The sequence below is a fragment of the Pseudophryne corroboree genome, chromosome 3 (assembly GCF_028390025.1).
Source record: "Pseudophryne corroboree isolate aPseCor3 chromosome 3, aPseCor3.hap2, whole genome shotgun sequence".
Lineage (NCBI taxonomy): Eukaryota > Metazoa > Chordata > Amphibia > Anura > Myobatrachidae > Pseudophryne > Pseudophryne corroboree.
This window is the reverse complement of record NC_086446.1, coordinates 664,829,973-664,850,048: the sequence shown is the minus strand read 5'-3', so window position 1 is coordinate 664,850,048 and position 20,076 is coordinate 664,829,973. Positions and strand designations below refer to the sequence as shown.

Sequence of the window (20,076 nt, the reverse complement as noted above, 5' to 3'; positions counted from 1 at the left end):
TTATAGGGATAGCAAATTTCTTTTCCGGGTTAGCCAAGGATTCCTGAAAAAATGTATTTAAGTCTTTAGACGGTGGAAAAGTCACCACCTGTTTTTTATTTAATTTAAAATAATCTTTTTCCTCAGGTGGAGGTGTTGTGCCAGGAAATTCCAACACCTCTTTTATGGCGACTATCATACATTGAATGCTCTTACCCAGTTTGGGTTCTAACTAGAGATGAGCGCCTGAAATTTTTCGGGTTTTGTGTTTTGGTTTTGGGTTCGGTTCCGCGGCCGTGTTTTGGGTTCGAACGCGTTTTGGCAAAACCTCACCGAATTATTTTTGTCGGATTCGGGTGTGTTTTGGATTCGGGTGTTTTTTTCCAAAAACACTAAAAAACAGCTTAAATCATAGAATTTGGGGGTCATTTTGATCCCAAAGTATTATTAACCTCAAAAACCATAATTTACACTCATTTTCAGTCTATTCTGAATACCTCACACCTCACAATATTATTTTTAGTCCTAAAATTTGCACCGAGGTCGCTGTGTGAGTAAGATAAGCGACCCTAGTGGCCGACACAAACACCGGGCCCATCTAGGAGTGGCACTGCAGTGTCACGCAGGATGTCCCTTCCAAAAAACCCTCCCCAAACAGCACATGACGCAAAGAAAAAAAGAGGCGCAATGAGGTAGCTGTGTGAGTAAGATTAGCGACCCTAGTGGCCGACACAAACACCGGGCCCATCTAGGAGTGGCACTGCAGTGTCACGCAGGATGGCCCTTCCAAAAAACCCTCCCCAAACAGCACATGACGCAAAGAAAAAAAGAGGCGCAATGAGGTAGCTGACTGTGTGAGTAAGATTAGCGACCCTAGTGGCCGACACAAACACCGGGCACATCTAGGAGTGGCACTGCAGTGTCACGCAGGATGTCCCTTCCAAAAAACCCTCCCCAAACAGCACATGACGCAAAGAAAAAAAGAGGCGCAATGAGGTAGCTGTGTGAGTAAGATTAGCGACCCTAGTGGCCGACACAAACACCGGGCACATCTAGAGTGGCACTGCAGTGTCACGCAGGATGTCCCTTCCAAAAAACCCTCCCCAAACAGCACATGACGCAAAGAAAAAAAGAGGCGCAATGAGGTAGCTGTGTGAGTAAGATTAGCGACCCTAGTGGCCGACACAAACACCGGGCCCATCTAGGAGTGGCACTGCAGTGTCACGCAGGATGTCCCTTCCAAAAAACCCTCCCCAAACAGCACATGACGCAAAGAAAAAAAGAGGCTTTTTACTGATATTTGGTGTTTTGGATTTGACATGCTCTGTACTATGACATTGGGCATCGGCCTTGGCAGACGACGTTGCTGGCATTTCATCGTCTCGGCCATGACTAGTGGCAGCAGCTTCAGCACGAGGTGGAAGTAGATCTTGATCTTTCCCTAATTTTGGAACCTCAACTTTTTTGTTCTCCATATTTTATAGGCAGAACTAAAAGGCACCTCAGGTAAACAATGGAGATGGATGGATTGGATACTAGTATACAATTATGGACGGACTGCCACGGTTAGGTGGTATAAAAAAACCACGGTTAGGTGGTATATAATACAATTATGGATGGACGGACTGCCTGCCGAGTGCCGACACAGAGGTAGCCACAGCCGTGAACTACCGCACTGTACACTGGTTGATAAAGAGATAGTAGTATACTCGTAACAACTAGTATGACGACGGTATAAAGAATGAAAAAAAAACCACGGTTAGGTGGTATATATTATAATACAATTATGGTTGGACGGACTGCCTGCCGAGTGCCGACACAGAGGTAGCCACAGCCGTGAACTACCGCACTGTACACTGGTTGATAAAGAGATAGTAGTATACTCGTAACAACTAGTATGACGACGGTATAAAGAATGAAAAAAAAACCACGGTTAGGTGGTATATAATACAATTATGGTTGGACGGACTGCCTGCCGAGTGCCGACACAGAGGTAGCCACAGCCGTGAACTACCGCACTGTACACTGGTTGATAAAGAGATAGTAGTATACTCGTAACAACTAGTATGACGACGGTATAAAGAATGAAAAAAAAACCACGGTTAGGTGGTATATATTATAATACAATTATGGTTGGACGGACTGCCTGCCGAGTGCCGACACAGAGGTAGCCACAGCCGTGAACTACCGCACTGTACACTGGTTGATAAAGAGATAGTAGTATACTCGTAACAACTAGTATGACGACGGTATAAAGAATGAAAAAAAAACCACGGTTAGGTGGTATATATTATAATACAATTATGGTTGGACGGACTGCCTGCCGAGTGCCGACACAGAGGTAGCCACAGCCGTGAACTACCGCACTGTACACTGGTTGATAAAGAGATAGTAGTATACTCGTAACAACTAGTATGACGACGGTATAAAGAATGAAAAAAAAACCACGGTTAGGTGGTATATATTATAATACAATTATGGATGGACGGACTGCCTGCCGAGTGCCGACACAGAGGTAGCCACAGACGTGAACTACCGCACTGTACACTGGTTGATAAAGAGATAGTAGTATACTCGTAACAACTAGTATGACGACGGTATAAAGAATGAAAAAAAAACCACGGTTAGGTGGTATATAATACAATTATGGTTGGACGGACTGCCTGCCGAGTGCCGACACAGAGGTAGCCACAGCCGTGAACTACCGCACTGTACACTGGTTGATAAAGAGATAGTAGTATACTCGTAACAACTAGTATGACGACGGTATAAAGAATGAAAAAAAAACCACGGTTAGGTGGTATATATTATAATACAATTATGGATGGACGGACTGCCTGCCGAGTGCCGACACAGAGGTAGCCACAGCCGTGAACTACCGCACTGTACTGTGTCTGCTGCTAATATAGACTGGTTGATAAAGAGATAGTATACAATACTACTAATATACTGGTGGTCAGGCACTGGTCACCACTAGTCACACTGGCAGTGGCACTCCTGCAGCAAAAGTGTGCACTGTTTAATTTTAATATAATATTATTTATCATGTACTCCTGGCTCCTGCTATAACAACCTGCAGTGCTCCCCAGTCTCCCCCACAATTATAAGCTTTATATACAATACATTGATGTGCAGCACACTGGGCTGAGCAGTGCACACAGACTGAGTCACTGTGTGACTGTGTATCGTTTTTTTCAGGCAGAGAACGGATATATTAAATAAAACAAACAACTGCACTGTCTCTGGTGGTCACTGGTCACTGTGGTCGTCAGTCACTAAACTCTGTCTGCACTCTCTTCTAATCTACAGTATCACAGCAATCTCTCTCTCTCTCTCTCTTCTAAATCTAATCTAAATGGAGAGGACGCCAGCCACGTCCTCTCCCTATCAATCTCAATGCACGTGTGAAAATGGCGGCGACGCGCGGCTCCTTATATAGAATCCGAGCCTCGCGAGAATCCGACAGCGTCATGATGACGTTCGGGCGCGCTCGGGTTAACCGAGCAAGGCGGGAAGATCCGAGTCGCTCGGACCCGTGAAAAAAAAAGTGAAGTTCGTGCGGGTTCGGATTCAAAGAAACCGAACCCGCTCATCTCTAGTTCTAACCCCCTCAAATCCCCAGTGTCGACTTCAGTGTCGGAATCTGTGTCAGTGTCCCTTTGCATAATTTGGGCCAGGGACCTTTTCTGGGAACTGGAGGGGTCCCGAGTGGATGATGTGGAACAATCAGCAAATCGAGCAACTTCCACAGACTGTCTCCAATGCTTTGTCTGTTCCTCAGACTCAGATAATTTCTTTGCTAGTTTAGCCATATTACTCTGCAGCTTTCTCACCCACACAGGCTCAGAATACTCTTGTGCCTCTAACATGGGTTCCTCTGGTGAAGAGCTTTCTCTAGACATGTTACACAAATGTATAGTCACACCACTCACACACACACGGGAGATAATGGGGACAGACCTACACTAATGTCTGTCAGAGGGACCTAGAGGGAATTGCCAGCCCACACCATGCACCCTATATGTATTACATATAATGAATATACATATATACCAAAACAGTGCTTTTTATCCAATGTGAAGCCCGCAGACTACAATAAATGATGTGCTCCCCACCCCTTCTATAACACCCTAGTACTTGTATCAGCGATGTGTGAGGAGAATCAGCCTGCAGAATCAGCGCTCCGGCATCTCTGTGAGGAGAAAATGGTGCCAATTGAGTGATAAAAGCAATTCTGAGGTGAGGCCCAGCCCCCTGTAATGGTGCGGTTCAGCCACAGTAATATCTATACTGGCGGGGGTAGTGTACATCAGTGGCTCACATGTATGTACATTTTGCCAGTGAGAGTAAGGATTTATCATGCCCCTCAGTGCTCACCCCCCCCCCCGTGTGATCTGCACCCTGTGCTGAGATGCATGTTGCTGCGCAGCATCCCGCGCTGCGCTAGTACCTTTATGCTGCCACGATGACCGGAGGGCCCCTCTCTGTAGGTCTCCGGTAAATACTCACCAGCCTTCTCACTTCTGGCTCTGTTAGGGGGTGACGGCAGTGCTGTGGGAGTGAGCAGCAGCTAGGCAAGGGCTGTGTTCAGTACCCTTCAGGAGCTAATGGTGTCCTGTCAGCGGAAGCAGAGCCATTAAACTAACTGAGAAGTTGGTTCCTACTTCCCCCCTAAGTCCCACGAAGCAGGGAAGCTGTTGCCCGAAGCTTCCCTGTAAAATAAAAAACCTAACAAAGTCTTTTCCAGCAGAACTCTGTAGAGCTCCACTGGTGTGCATCCAGTCTCCCAGGTACGTTTTCTAAACTGAGGTCTGGAGGAGGGGCATAGAGGGAGGAGCCAGTTCACACTGTTAAAAAGTCTTAAAGTGCCGAAGGCTCTGTGGAACCGTCTATACCCCATGGTACTAAAATGGACCCCAGCATCCTCTAGGACATAAGAGAAATTAATGTTTACGAAAATACTTCTGTATCAATAAATAAAGCAATACATCCAGGAATTTTTAATAAGGGTATAATACACTTACATGTGGTACTCGGTGCATCTATAGAACCAAATGGTGAAAAACATATAAATATTTCATTTAAAATTATTAAGCAAAACATTATTGACTCTATCTTAATTTTACCATAGCAGAATAGGCATGTTGTATAACCTATAATTTCCCAAAAATAAGAGATGAACTGCAAGTGCTTAATAAGGATTTCTGATAGATAAATAAATGAAAACAGTGCTTTACTGGCAGCATAAATGAAACAAAATCAACAAACAGCCTAGCCCCCATTCAGTGCACTAACTCACTTATTTGGTCCCTTATTATACTTGGCCAGCTAATCTGCAAACAAAGGCCCTCATTCCGAGTTGATCGGTCGCAAGGCGAATTTAGCAGAGTTACACACGCTAAGCCGCCGCCTACTGGGAGTGAATCTTAGCTTCTTAAAATTGCGACCGATGTATTCGCAATATTGCGATTACTAACTACTTAGCAGTTTCAGAGTAGCTCCAGACTTACTCTGCCTGTGCGATCAGTTCAGTGCTTGTCGTTCCTGGTTGACGTCACAAACACACCCAGCGTTCGCCCAGGCACTCCCACCGTTTCTCCAGCCACTCCTGCGTTTTTTCCGGAAACGGTAGCGTTTTCAGCCACACGCCCATAAAACGCCGTGTTTCCGCCCAGTAACACCCATTTCCTGTCAATCACATTACGTTCGCCGGAGCGATGAAAAAGCCGTGAGTAAAAATACTTTCTACATAGCAAAGTTACTTGGCGCAGTCGCAGTGCGAACATTGCGCATGCGTACTAAGCGGATTTTCATTGCGATGCGATGAAAAATACCGAGCGAACAACTCGGAATGAGGGCCAAAGTCTCTCACAAAGGAATTCAATTAAAGTTGGATCCATTCCGACATGCATTTGTCGGAATGGATCCGACAAGGGCTATTCAATGAACAGACAAATCCAACTGTCGGATTTGAGCAAAATCCGACTGTTGGATTTGGCCGTTCCCGGTGTCCTCTCCGTGCTGCTGCTGACAGCACTGACAGCACTCAGCTGCTGTCCCGTCCTTCCCCCAGCTCGTCCGCACTGCTGATGACAGCACTGACAGCACTCAGCTGCTGTCCCGTCCTCCTCCCAGCTCATCCTCATCATCACTGCTGGGAGAGAGGAGCCTGGCCAGGGGTATGCCCATTGGAGGTAATGCACTGCAGCCTGCCACCCCACTCCCCCATTAGATGTCCTCAATCTGACATTTATTAAAGTTGGACTGAAATTGTCAGAAAGAGGGCCGAAATCTGTCAGATTTGGACCATTTTCTGACAGAAGCACGCGGATCGGTGGCTATTCTGCTGATCCACATACTTTCCAACAAGTCCAATTTGCCGACTTCTCGGAAAACTGAGGGGAGAATTGAATAGGTCGGAAACCCTTCTGACCTGAAAAAGTCGAAACCTGCCATCTTTTCGACAAGACGACAGGTTTCGACTCCAATTGAATATACACCAAGGTCTCAAAGTCTTGCCTGCTTTTTGCAGGTGTATCACTGGCAATAGCCTGGTTTGACATGGTAAACACAAATAGTCACATGTACTCTTAGTTTTTTTATTCTCTCTGCCTATGAACTCCAGCTTCCTAGTTTACAAACATTCAAGGATCACTGGCCTGGCTTCTGCTCAGGAACATAACCTCAGTCACTCAGTTTGGTGGTCTTCCCTGTCTCCAACAGGTTTATACACATGCCTTCTGACCCCCAATGGCTTTGTAGCATACTGAACTTCGACTGGCTTCCCTATCCCGACTTAGGCTGGATACACAGGCCACAGCCTGTCCTGACTGCAACAGTCATCCAGACTGACTCTCCTCTGCAGCCCTTAGTTGTGCTTACATCTGTCTTTTCTTCCCTGTGTGGACAGAGCTTTCCTACCTAACACAGATTCTATGTGTCACTACTTAATTTACATTTATACTGCCATGAAAGAAAGATAGATAGATACGGTAGGTAGATAGATAGATAGATAAATAGATAGAATATTCTCTGTATTAACAGATCCATTGCCAGTTGAAACTAATAGTAATTTTTACAACAACCAATTGTCAAAGTCGAAAAATATTGCAGTACACACATCACGTACAAACTACACACAGATGGCCTCCGTGCGCATTCTTGCTCTGCCATGCGTGCGCATATTCGCAATTTGTGTATCGTCACTCCCGCGGTCCTGCGTATTAGCGCGTTGTATGAGTAATTACGGTAGTAATTGAGTTACACATGTTTAAATGGTATAAGAACAAAGGGATTCACCTTTACAGGACAGGAGGGGACAGACCTAGGTTATAAGGAGGTGTTTGGTATCCAGCTGTAGGGTATTTTAAGAGCAATATTCCAGTGTTAGTTTGCAGAAGATCGCATGCTCCTGCGAATAGTTATGTGCAGGAGGAGAATATAAATATTGCCTGTATTTACTGTACACTTGATATGCGGCGGGAACCCAGAGGAGACCATCTGCAAGAACACCTGGAACAGAAATCGCCCACCTATTCAAACTGACCTATGACCTCTCCTGTACTGTAAATGACCATCACTGTGTCCAATGGATAAAGAGATTACAGTTCCCATTGTGTTAGGTTTTGGACAAATGTATAAATAGCCAGCTGCAGGCCAGGTCACTCTCTCAATCTCTGAAGATCATCAACCTTGATGATTGAGGACCGGACCGGGAAGCGCAAGCGAAACCAAAATGTATGTACCATTGACTGTAGCCATTTTCTTATTGTATTGTATTGTTGCTATTGTAACCCCCTGCTAGTAAAGAACCGTTGGTGGGTCAGATCCCAACATAGTCTTTGAAATACAAATTGGTGTTGTGTCTCTCTTTCCCTGCTAGTGTTATATAAGTGTAATCTAGTCACACGTGTAGCTGCAAAGTGATCACGGCATGTCTTTGTGTGTGTACGCACCGCGTGTACTTTGTACGACTATCGCGGTATTTGTACGCAAAGTGCGTACACGGTTCGAGGCTTTGTACGCAAACTGGGTAAAAAGTATGTAGGCTGAGGATTGATTACAGCGGCCGCAGCAGCTCCATTTAAAGTGTATTGAATGTCTTTTTAATGTGTTGCTTTTAGTCCTGTAAGTAAATCAACATTTACACATTTCAGATAAATTTTGAATGGGATTTTTTTTTTTTTTAATTCAATACTTTTTTATTGATTTTCTGTTTTTCATTAAACAAAATTACAAAGAAAAAACAACGCAAACCCACAACAGATCCCCAACCCAGGGAATGCGCAGATTCCCATGTCCAGTAGGGACCAGTTATCACAGTTATCACAGTAAACAGGTGCAGGCTTACATTCCGAGACATAAATTAAAAGTTAGAAGCAATATCACATGTTAACATGAAGCTTATAGAACAATGTATGCTGTACATAGTCTTCTATGGCAACACATCATAAATATTGAGCTGATCACAGAGCTATAGCACTGGCACGGGAATGGCCGACCGCGGGCACCAGGGGACATGTAGCCCTCAGTAGCGGGTGCTCAGATGCTCTGGGTCCTAAAGAGCGGGGACTCAAGCCATCTAGCCCACAGGTCCTGATATTTTTTCTCCACTTTCCTAGCTAAGTATACATATTTCTCATGAGAAGCCGTATCATTTACAAGTGAGACCCAGGACCGTAGTGTGGGCGCATCTTTGGCTAGCCAAAGTCAGGCGATACACACCTTAGCCAGGCCGCACAGATTAATTACATATCGTTTGGCAGGGGGGTCCAGGGCATCCTCCTCCACAGCAGATAACACACATGTCGTCGGGGAGCATACAGACGAGGGAATACCCGTTGACACCAGGGCGTCAGTAGCACCCAACCAGAATACGGCTACCATGGGACATAGCCAGATAATGTGCCAAAAGTCTGCATCCAGACTATCGCACTTAGGACATCTGGAGGAGTGGGTACCCCCTATGTGTCGCAAACGCACCGGCGTCATATATACTCTGTGTATTATAAACAGTTGGATTTGTTGATATCTAGTGGTGGTAGTGGATAATCGTGGAGAACATAAAGCACCCTCCCAGATCTCATCAGAGATGGCACCCAAGTCAGATTCCCACTTGTCCCTGAGAAGGGACAACGGGTCAGAGTAGTGAGATCGAAGCATGCTTGTATAAATGTTGGACACCAAATGCCCGCTTCCCAGGAACTGCAGGAGAGACTTGACCGGGGAGTCAACAATCATTGGAGGAGTATCGGGAAATTGTGCGTTAAGTGCATGTCTCAGCTGCAGGTATCGGTAGAAATGTGAAGAGGGTATACTGTAATCCTGTTGAAGCTGCAGGAAGGACCTCAGTATACCATCGTTATATAAGTGTCCCAGGGACGTCACTCCCCACCTCCCCCACACCGCCCCAGTCCGCAGCGAGGCCAATTCTGGGAAGCCAAGGGCATCGTCCAGAGGAGTATCCGGGTCGATACCCTGGCCTAGTAGGATAACATGTACCTGTTTCCATATGAGGACGGCCTGTTTTATTATAGGGATCTTGGACAAGTTAGGGTTCCCACAAAGAAGCATCTGTAATGGAGAGCCAGCAGGGTAGACCTGCAAAAGCATTTGTGAGTGTATAGTGAGAGCATCCGGGGCATTCACCCACTCCCATATATGTGCCAACTGCGCGGCATAATAGTAAAATCTAAATATAGGGAGAGCTAAGCCTCCCAGCACTTTCGGCCTGGAAAGGACGTCAAGTCTCAACCGTGCTCTCCTGCTGGCCCATATTAAAGAAGAGAGTAAACTGTCAATCTGTCTAAATGTCTTCAAGTTAATATATATAGGGGATTGCTGGAGAACATAAAGGAGTTTTGGCAAGTATACAATTTTTACCAAATTGACCCTGCCAGTAACAGTCAGGGGCAGAGACCCCCAAACCCTGACCTTCGAGCGAAGATACCTAATCTGTGGCATGATATTAAGGGAAACATAGGTACAAGGGTCATTCGATACCCATATACCCAAGTATTTGAAAGACTCTACCCATTTAAGGGGGGTTTGGATCACTGAGGCCTCCGAGACCGGGCCTCTAAGTGGAGTAATGGTGGATTTATCCCAGTTGATTTTGAGCCCGGAGAAACGTCCATAGTCAGTTATTAAGTCAAGGAGTTTAGGTAAGGAGGAAACGTAATCGTCCACAAAGAGCAATAGGTCATCAGCGTATAACGCTATCCTGTCCTCTCTTGCGCCAACCCTAATACCCACAACATCCTGAGTTGCCCTAATCAAACATGCCAGTGGCTCAATAGCAATGGCAAACAGAGTCGGAGACAGAGGGCAGCCCTGCCTCGTTCCCCTGGATAGGGGGAAGGAGTCCGAAACAAACCCGTTCACCGAGACTCTGGCCATGGGCTGAAAGTATAATAATTTAACATAATTGATAAAGTTGGGGCCCACACCAAATCTACTCATAGCCTCCCAGAGGAAGGCCCACTCCACCGAATCAAAGGCCTTTGTGGCATCTAAGGAGACTATAACGGCAGAGCAGTCCTCTTCCCGAGAAATTTGGAAATGAGTGAACAGGTGCCTCAAATTCACAGCAGTGGACTTGCCAGGCATGAAGCCCGTTTGGTCAGGATGAATAATTTGGGAGATAACACGGCCAAGTCTGGAAGCTAGAACCTTGGCCAGGATTTTAATATCCGTGGGCAACAGGAAAATAGGACGGTACGATTCAACCCTCCTGGGGTCCTTATCTGGCTTGGGAATCACTATAATCAAAGCCTCCGCCATAGACAGGGGAAGCGCACTTTGGGCAAAAATTTCACTGAACAACTCAAGCAACCGAGGGGCAAAGAATTTTGTATGTTTCTTATACAGTTCTGATGGGATGCCATCAAGGCCAGGGGCCTTACCATCGGGGGAGGCAGAGATCGCAATCTCAATCTCCTCCACCGACAAAGGAGCGTCTAGAAAGGCCCTGGCCTCACTGGAGATATGGGGCAAGTGGACTCCATCCAAGTATTCACACAGTTCTACTGGGGAACAGGTCAATTTAGAACTATATAGTGCCTGATAGTAAGAGACAAATTCCGCCACGATCTGGGGGGTGCGGTCCAGCACAGACCCAGCTGAATCCAAAATTTCCACTACAGTATGAGAGGAATGGTCACCCCTTGCAAGATTGGCCAAATAAGAACCTGGTCTATCCCCAGTAGCATATTGGACATGCGAGGAGAAAAGAAGTCTGTGCTGGGTTTTCCCCCACAGGTAATCCTTCCATTCACCCTACGCATGAAGCCACGCCAACTTAGAGGCGTCCAAGCCATCCCGCACATATGTCACCTCTGAAGCAACCACCCGGGCCTCCAATTCGGACTCATGTTTTTTAAAGGAGGATTTAAGACTCCCCACCCGTTTAATCAATGTTCCTCTCAAGAAAGCCTTGAAAGTGTCCCATAGCAGAGACACATCCGAGGTGTCATCATGCATAACAAAGAATTCTAACCAGCTAGCCTCCAATTCGGATCCCTCACCCATATGCGTCAGCCAAAAGGGATTCAATTTCCACACTGCTTGGCCTCGCTGACAGTTTAAGTCAATATGTAACGATATAGGGGAGTGATCCGAGATACCCCTAGTCTCATATTTGACACTTTGAACTTTGGGCAAAAGCTCCCGGGACAGAAGAGCTAGATCTATCCTAGAGAAGGAAGAGTGAGAGCATGAAAAACATGAGTATTGCCTCAAATCAGGATTCTTCAATCTCCAGGGGTCAACCAGACCCAACTCCGAAACAGTGTCTGCAAATGGGGAACGCTTTGGCTGTGGGTTGGAGGACGCCCCGGACAACCTATCCAACTCGTGATTTAAAACGTTGTTGAAGTCCCCCATACAGATAACAGTTATCCCAGGGGAAGCGGCCATAAATGCAGATGCCTTTTTAAGGACGTCATGCGAGTATGGAGGGGGCACATACACAGCCAGCAATAACAGGGGGACAGAGTTAATTCTGCACTTGAGAAATACATATCTACCCCATTGATCCGTTTGCACAGAATCAAGCTCAAAGGGAACAGACTTCCTAATTAGGATCGACACTCCCCGGGACGCTGCAGTATGCATAGAATGGTAAGCCCAGCCCACCCATGGTTTTTTAAGGGACATAATCTTGGTACCCAGTAAGTGGGTTTCCATCAGGCAAATAATATCCGAAGCATAAAGCTTAATCTGTCGAAGGATCAAGGAGCGTTTAATTTTGTCATTGATCCCCCGCACGTTCCACGACAGAAACTTAACCAAAGCCATAGCAAAGCATTGTTGTAATATTGCAGAGTGCCCGCGGCCAGCCACAGCCAGTGAATATCAAAGAAGATATGCCCGCAATTAGTTGCAACATAGACATAGCGGAAATAAGCACATCGCACAGCAAAAAATGAAAACACATCAATACTAACAGTCTAAAGTAACCCCCACCCCGTATACCACCTAAAACTAGCAGCATACCTGGTTCCCTAACAACAAAACACCCTAACTCCTACCAATAACAGCTACGGCAGAGAGCACCGTAACATACTCCGCCAATACCAACCAAGGTCAAATTCCTACATCCACTAAGGGGGCCAAGAATATAATGACCTTGAGACCGGAGAATCCCCCAGCTAAACTCAAAACAAAACCAATCCCCCCCTAGACCATTACACCCACCCCAACTAAATAACCGTCTACCCCTTAAAGACTTTATGGCAGAGCAATCACCGAGAGCATAAGGCCCAAAATCAGCGTAGAGGCAACGTCTAACAGTCGCCCGTCTCCACAGAGCCACCCACTCCCAGTGAAGGCCCATACGGGCCGCAGAAAGCCCTAACGTGAGCAACATAGCAGCACAAGACAAGCAGTAGCGTATTGACTAGCTGAGGAATCACATATAGGATTGCAATCAGCGGCCACCGCTCCCCGAGCCGGAAAGCGTTCATCCAGCCAAACTGACATCTCGCAAATAGTCATAAAGAACATATCCACAAACAACTATACATCCCTCCCAAGACAGTATAATAATAACATAGCAGGCATAAAAGAAACAGTATATTTGCAAGTAGAGAAATCAAATGCATAAGTTCAATCAGCGGCTAACGCCCGCCGTGCCGGAAAGCGTCCGTCCAGCCATACTGATGCTTCACGAGGGGTCATGAAGAATTTTGTTTCACCATCCAAGACCACCCGCAGTTTAGATGGAAAGAGCATGGCATAGGGGATATTCAGTTCACGCAGCCTGCGTTTCACAGGGACAAACTGAGCTCTATCCTTCTGGACGTCGACAGCAAAATCCGGAAAAACTGAAACCGGGGAACCGTTCCACTTAAGGGGACCCTTAGTGCGGGCCAGTCTCAGAATCACATCTCTATCCCGATAATGAAGGAGTTTGGCAATAAACGTACGGGGAGGTGCCCCTGGAGGTAACGGGCGCATCAGGACCCTATGGGCTCGTTCCACTGCGAAGTGTGAGGTGAACTCCTCCGCTCCAAACGCATCCAGCAGCCACCGTTCAAGAAATTTTTCAGGGGAGGCACCCTCCTCTTTCTCCGTTTCGCCGCAATCTCCCCTCCAGATCTGTCATCTTTTTATGTACCTCCGTCATCTGAGACTCCAGAGCAGAAGTGCGTCTACCGAGAGGCGTAATCGTGTCTTCCAGCGTGGAGGTGCGCGTCTCAACTTCACCGACCCTCTCTCACACCCGCTGAAGGTCTTGGTGTATAATGGATAAGTCCGCCTGGACCTGACCGATCCTGTCGGCCAAGCGGGCTTCACTGGCCGTGACCGCATCCAGCACCTTTTGCAAAGCAGCATCAGAGGCCTCCACAGATGAGGAGCTAGCTGACGGAGAAGGCGGTGCCGAGGTCGACCTCACCTCCCCCCCCTGTTGTGACTGTGTCGGCGGATTTCTGGCAAACTTCTCTAACTTCGCCGCAGCCGCGGCAGCCTGATGCGGTTTGACCATTATAGCCGAGCGGACGGCAGGGAGCAAGAAGTATAGAAAATAGTATATCAAGAACTGTCCAGGGGCGGCCAATTAAGAATTCAATGTAGTATATCAGGATTGTCCAGTCGCTGCCTGCGGGTAAGTATAGTATATCAAAACTGACCAGTGAACATGTATGATATCGGAAGAATCAGCCTCTGTCAGCACAGAATGAGTAAATGCAACAGGATATAAAAATATATATATATTTTTTTTTTCCCGCTCAGCATATGGGGCACATGCAGCATAGAACTGAATTAAATTAAATATGCCCTGTGGAGCTGAGACTGAGCAACACAGAGGCCCCCCAAGGGTTAATAACACACTGTTCCCTGTCCCTATGTGGAGCAAAGCTCAGCAGGGCAGCAGTTATATCATGGGGAGGGCACCGGCACTTATAGCACTCAGCCGTGCCGTGCACCTCCTCCCCAGCAGTAGATCACAGGATGTCAGTGCAGGAGCCGGAGGGTACAGGCTGGAGCCGCCGGAGGGAGCAAGGAGAACGGCAGCGGGTCACGTGACGGCGCCGCGGCCGTGGACCGCTCGCAGATGTTCCAAGGCAGAGACAGGAGCAAGGTAGGAGAGGCGCCCGCCACAGTCTCCACAGTGACGGCAGAGGGGAAGCCTCGGACTTGGGTGTGAGCAGCGCTCAAGACGGGAGCCGGATGCAGATACTCAACGCGGGCAGCAGGATGGCGGCATCCCACGTGTTCTAGCAGGCCCGGGGCCCCCGCACATTAGAAACACTCTGCTGGAGCGGATAGCGGGCAGATGGGTCCCAAAGCGGCACAGTGGCACCTCCACACTGTACTGCAGGTATTGGGGTGGACTGCAGGCCCAGGGGGGGACACAGGATGGTTAATCAGGATGAGAAAGCTGGAGAGACACACAGCCTGTGTGCTACTCCATGTCCGCCGAAACTTGAATGGGAATTTTAGTAATGTTTTATATAACAGGCCAGATCTACTTTGTGTATATTAGGAATTTCCTTTTAATCACCATATAGAAAATTATTTTCATGGGAAACATTTAGAATTCTTGATCCCATTGCCACATCTTCCCATTTAACTGTCAGTTTAAACTAGAGTTCTAGAAAAAAAATGTAAATACAATTTAAAGTGTGGTATATTTTGCCAGTAGGAGTTGGCCATGCTGTGAAGTCAGAATAGGAAATATAAAAATGGTCGCTATTTTTGTTGGATTTAAAAATAATAGTACACATTAGCATAAATTTTAATCTTAATTTGTGGAATTACCAACATTTTGCATTCTTTTAATGTATGAAAAAATGCAAATAAATGCTCTGAATGAATACATTTTAAGGTAATATTTGCAACAATAGTGCTAGAAGTGAAGCATTTACTGTTAAATTATAAATTATAATTTTAAGAAAAGTGAATGTTTACGGAAGCACTTTTGTATTATTAAAGACATACCTCCAGGTATTTTTAATAAGAGTATAATGTACTTATGTGTGGTTCTCTATGCAGGTATATCACAGGCTCCATCCAGCCTTGTTCATGGCAACCACTAATAGTCACATACAGTCTTAGTTTATTTTTCTACCTGCCTTCTGCAGGTATGAACTCCGGCTTCCTAGCCTACTCACATTCAAGGCTCACTGGCCTGACTTCTTCTCAGGAACATAACCTTAGTCACTAACTTTGGTGTTATTCCCTGTCTCCTACTGGTTTAGATACATGCCTCCTGACCACCAATGGCTTCCTAGCACACTGAGCTCTGACTAGCTTCCTCATCCCCACTTGGGCTGGATACACAGGCCGCAGCCTGTCCTAACTGCAAAAGTCTTCCAGACTGACTCTCCACTGTAGCCCTTAGGTGTCCTCACATCTACCTAGATAGATAGATAGATAGATAGATAGATAGATAGATAGATAGATAGATAGATAGATAGATAGATAGATGGACTAGTCTCAGCATTAACAGATCCATTGCCATCTGAAACTAATAGTAATTAGTACAACAACCATTTCAGATGAATTTTGCATGGGAATTTTAGTAAAATTTTATATAAGAGCTTGTATCTCTGCCTTGTGTATATTAAATATTTCCTTTTAAGCACTATATAAAAAAAAATGGCCTGGGAAACATTTCGAATAATTGATCCTATTTCCACATCTTCCCATTTAACTGACCGTTTAAACGTGATTTCTAGAAAAAAAATGTTTAATACATTTTAAAGTGTGATTTATCTTGCCAGTAGGAGTTGGCCATGCTGTGAACTCAGAATAGAAAATAGGAAAATGGTTGTTATCTTTGTTGGATTTAAAAATAACAGTACTTATTAGTATCAAGATTTCATGTGAATTTGTGGAATTACCAACATTTTCCATTGTCCTAAGGTATAAAAAAATTAAAATAAATGCTCTGAATGATTGAATTTAAGTTACGATTTGCTATAATAGTGCTAGAAGTGAAGCATTTACTGGTAAATTATAAATAAAGAATGATTTTAAGAAAAATGAATGTTTACGAAAATACTTCTGTATCAATAAATAAAGCCATACATCCAGGAATTTTTAATAAGGGTATAATACACTTACGTGTGGTACTCTGTGCAGCTATAGAACCAAATGGTGAAAAACATATAAATATTTCATTAAAAGTGATTAAGCAAAACATTATTGACTCTATCTTAATATTACCATAGCAGAATAGGCATGTTATATAACCTATACATTCCCAAAAATAAGAGATGAACTGCAAGTGCTTAATAAGGATTTCAGATAAATAAATGAAAGTGTTGCTTTACTTGCAGTATTAAATAAAAAAAACAGTGCTTTACTGGCAGTATAAATAAAACAAAAACAACAAAACAGCCTAGCCCCCATTCACTGCACTAACTCACTTATTTGCTCCCTTATTAAACTTGGCCAGCTAATCTGCAAACAAAGTCTCTCACAAATGGGGTATATCCAATTAAAGTTGGATCCATTCTGTTATGCATTTGTCGGAATTGATCCGACAAGGGCTATTCAATGAACAGACAAATCCGCATGTCGGATTTCAGCCAAATCCGACTGTTGGATATGTCTGTTCCCGGAGTTCCCTCCATGCTGCTGCTGACAGCACTGACAGCACTCAGCTGCTGTCCTGTCCTTCTCCCAGCTCTTCCGCACTGCTGCTGACAGCACTGACAGCACTCTGCTGCTGTCCCATCCTTCTCCCAGCTCTTCCGCACTGCTGATGACAGACATGACAGCACTCTGCTGCTGTCCATTCCTCCTCCCAGCTCGTCCTCATCATCACTTCCGGGAGAGAGGAGCCTGTCCAAGGGGATGCCCATTGGAGATAGTGCACTGCAGCCCGCCACCCCACTCCCCCATCCGATTTCCTCAATCTGACTTTTATTAAATTTGGATTGAGATTGTCAGAAAGGGGGCCAAAATCTTTCAGATCTGAACCATTTTCTGACAGAAGCACGCGGATATGCAGCTATTCCGCTGATCCACATACTTTCCGACAAGTCAAATATGCCAACTTCTCGGAAAACTGAGGGGAGAATTGAATAAGTCGGAACCCCTTCTGACCTGAAAGAGTCGAAACCTACTGTCTTTCCAACAAGAAGACAGGTTTCGACTCCAATCGAATATACCCCAAAGTATCAAAGTTTTGCCTGCTTGACATGGCAAACACAAATAGTCACATGAACTCTCAGTTTTTTTATTCTCTCTGCCTTCTCAAGGTATGAACTCCAGCTTCCTAGTTTACTAACATTCAAGGATCACTGGCCTGGCTTCTGCTCAGGAACATAACCTCAGTCACTCAGTTTGGTGGTCTTCCCGGTCTCCAACAGGTTTAGACACATGCCTACTGACCCCAAATGGCTTTGTAGCATACTGAGCTTCGACTGGCTTCCCTATCCCGACTTGGGCTGGATACACACACCACAGCCTGTCCTGACTGCAACAGTTTTCCAGACTGACTCTCCTCTGAAGCCCTTAGTTGTGCTTACATCTGTCTTTTCTTCCCTGCGTGGACAGAGCCCTCCTACCTAACACAGATTCTATGTGTCACTACTTAATTTACATTTATACTGCCATGAAAGAAAGATAGATAGATACGGTAGATAGACAGATAGATAGATAGATAGATAGATAGATAGATAGATAGAATATTCTCAGTATTAACAGATCCATTGCCATTTGAAACTAATAGTAATTAGTACAATAACCATTTCAGAAAAATTTTGAATGGGAATTTTAGTTATAGTATAATTTATATAAGAGGCCGGATCTACTGTGTGTATATTAAGGATTTCCTTTTAATCAACATATAGAAAATGATTGGCCTGGGAAACATTTAGAATTCTTGATCGCATTGCCACATCTTTCCATTTAACTGACAGTTTAAACTAGATTTCTAGAAAAACAAATTTAAATACATTTTAAAGTGTGGTATATGTTTCCAGTAGTAGTTGGCCATGCTGTGAAGTCAGAATAGAAAATATAAAAATGGTTGTTATCTTTGTTGGACTTAAAAATAATAGTACACATTAGTATAAGTTTTAATCTGACTTTGTGTAGTTACCAACATTGTGCATTCTCTTAATGTATGAAAAAATGCAAATAAATGCTCTGAATGAATACATTTTAAGGTAAGATTTGCAATAATAGTGCTCGAAGTGAAGTATTTAATGCTAAATTATACATAAAGAATCATTTTAAGAAAAGTGAATGTTTACGGAAACACTTCTGTATTAATAAATAAAGACTTACCTCCAGGTATTTTTAATAAGAGTATAATGTACTTATGTGTGGTTCTTTATGCAGGTGTATCACAGGCTCCATCCAGCCTGGCTTTGCATGGCAACCACAAATAGTCACATACACTCTTAGGTTAGTTTTCTACATGCCTTCTGCAGGTATGAACTCTGGCTTCCTAGCCTACTCGCATTCAAGGATCAATGGCCTGACTTCTTCTCAGGAACTTATCCTTAGTCCTGACTTTGGTGTTATTCCCTGTCTCCTACTGGTTTAGATACATGCCTCCTGACCACCAATGGTTTCCTAGCTCACTGAGCTCTGACTAGCTTCCTCATCCCCACTTGGGCTGGATACACAGGCCGCAGGCTGTCCTAACTGCAAAAGTCATCCAGACTGACTCTCCACTTAGTCTCCATTGCAGCCCTTAGTTGTCTTCCTGCCTAACCCAGATTCAATGTGTCACTAATTAATTTAGCTTCATACTGCCAAAATGATAGATGGATAGATAGATAGATAGATAGATAGATAGATAGATAGATAGATAGATAGATAGATAGATAGACTATTCTCAGCATTAACAGATCCATTGCCAGCTGATACTAATAGTAATTAGTACAACAACCATTTCAGATGAATTTTGTATGGGAATTTTTAGTAATGTTTTTTATAAGAGGTCATATTTCTGTCTTGAATATATTAAATATTTCCTTTTAAAGTGTGGTTTATCTTACCAGTAGGAGTTGGCCATGCTGTGAAGTCAGAATAGAAAATAGGAAAATGGTTGTTATCTTTGTTGGATTTAAAAATAACAGTACACATTAGTATCAAGATTTCATCTGGATTTGTGGAATTACCAACATTTTCCATTGTCCTAAGGTATGAAAAAATGCAAAAAATGCTCTGACTGAATGAATTTTAAGGTAAGATGTGCTATAATAGTGCTAGAAGTGAAGCATTTACTGGTAAATTGTAAAGAATAATTTTAAGAAAAATGAATGTTTACGAAAATACTTCTGTATCAATAAATAAAGCCATACATCCAGGATTTTTTAATAAGAGTATAATACACTTACGTGTGGTAGTCTGTGCAGCTATAGAACCAAATGGTGAAAAACATATAAATATTTCATTAAAAGTGATTAAGCAAAACATTATTGACTCTATCTTAATTTTACCATAGCAGAATAGGCATGTTATATAACCTATACATTCCCAAAAATAAGAGATAAACTGCAAGTGCTTAATAGGGATTTCAGATAAATAAATTAAAGTGTTGCTTTACTTGCGGTATTAAATAAATAAAATCAGTGCTTTACTGGCAGTATAAATTAAACAAAAACAACAAAACAGCCTAGCCCCCAT

The 20,076-nt window shown here is 44.3% G+C and overlaps 1 protein-coding gene across 14 annotated transcripts in view; it reads right to left on the bottom strand.

Moving 5' to 3' along the window:
* LOC135056544 (deleted in malignant brain tumors 1 protein-like) overlaps positions 1–20,076 on the bottom strand; it is a 244,276-nt gene that overhangs the window by 108,566 nt on the left and 115,634 nt on the right. For 8 of the 14 annotated variants that reach the window (XM_063961862.1, XM_063961863.1, XM_063961867.1 and 5 more), the window contains 4 exons: positions 19,788–19,805; positions 19,446–19,463; positions 16,552–16,569; positions 5,004–5,021 (listed from right to left, as the gene is read on the bottom strand). The exons of 1 other annotated variant lie outside the window; for it this stretch is intronic. In XM_063961862.1, coding sequence (XP_063817932.1) covers positions 5,004–5,021; positions 16,552–16,569; positions 19,446–19,463; positions 19,788–19,805 — 72 coding nt within the window. The remainder of the gene's footprint in view (positions 1–5,003; positions 5,022–16,551; positions 16,570–19,445; positions 19,464–19,787; positions 19,806–20,076) is intronic. 5 more of the 14 variants (XM_063961866.1, XM_063961871.1, XM_063961875.1 and 2 more) reach the window with 2 other exon arrangements.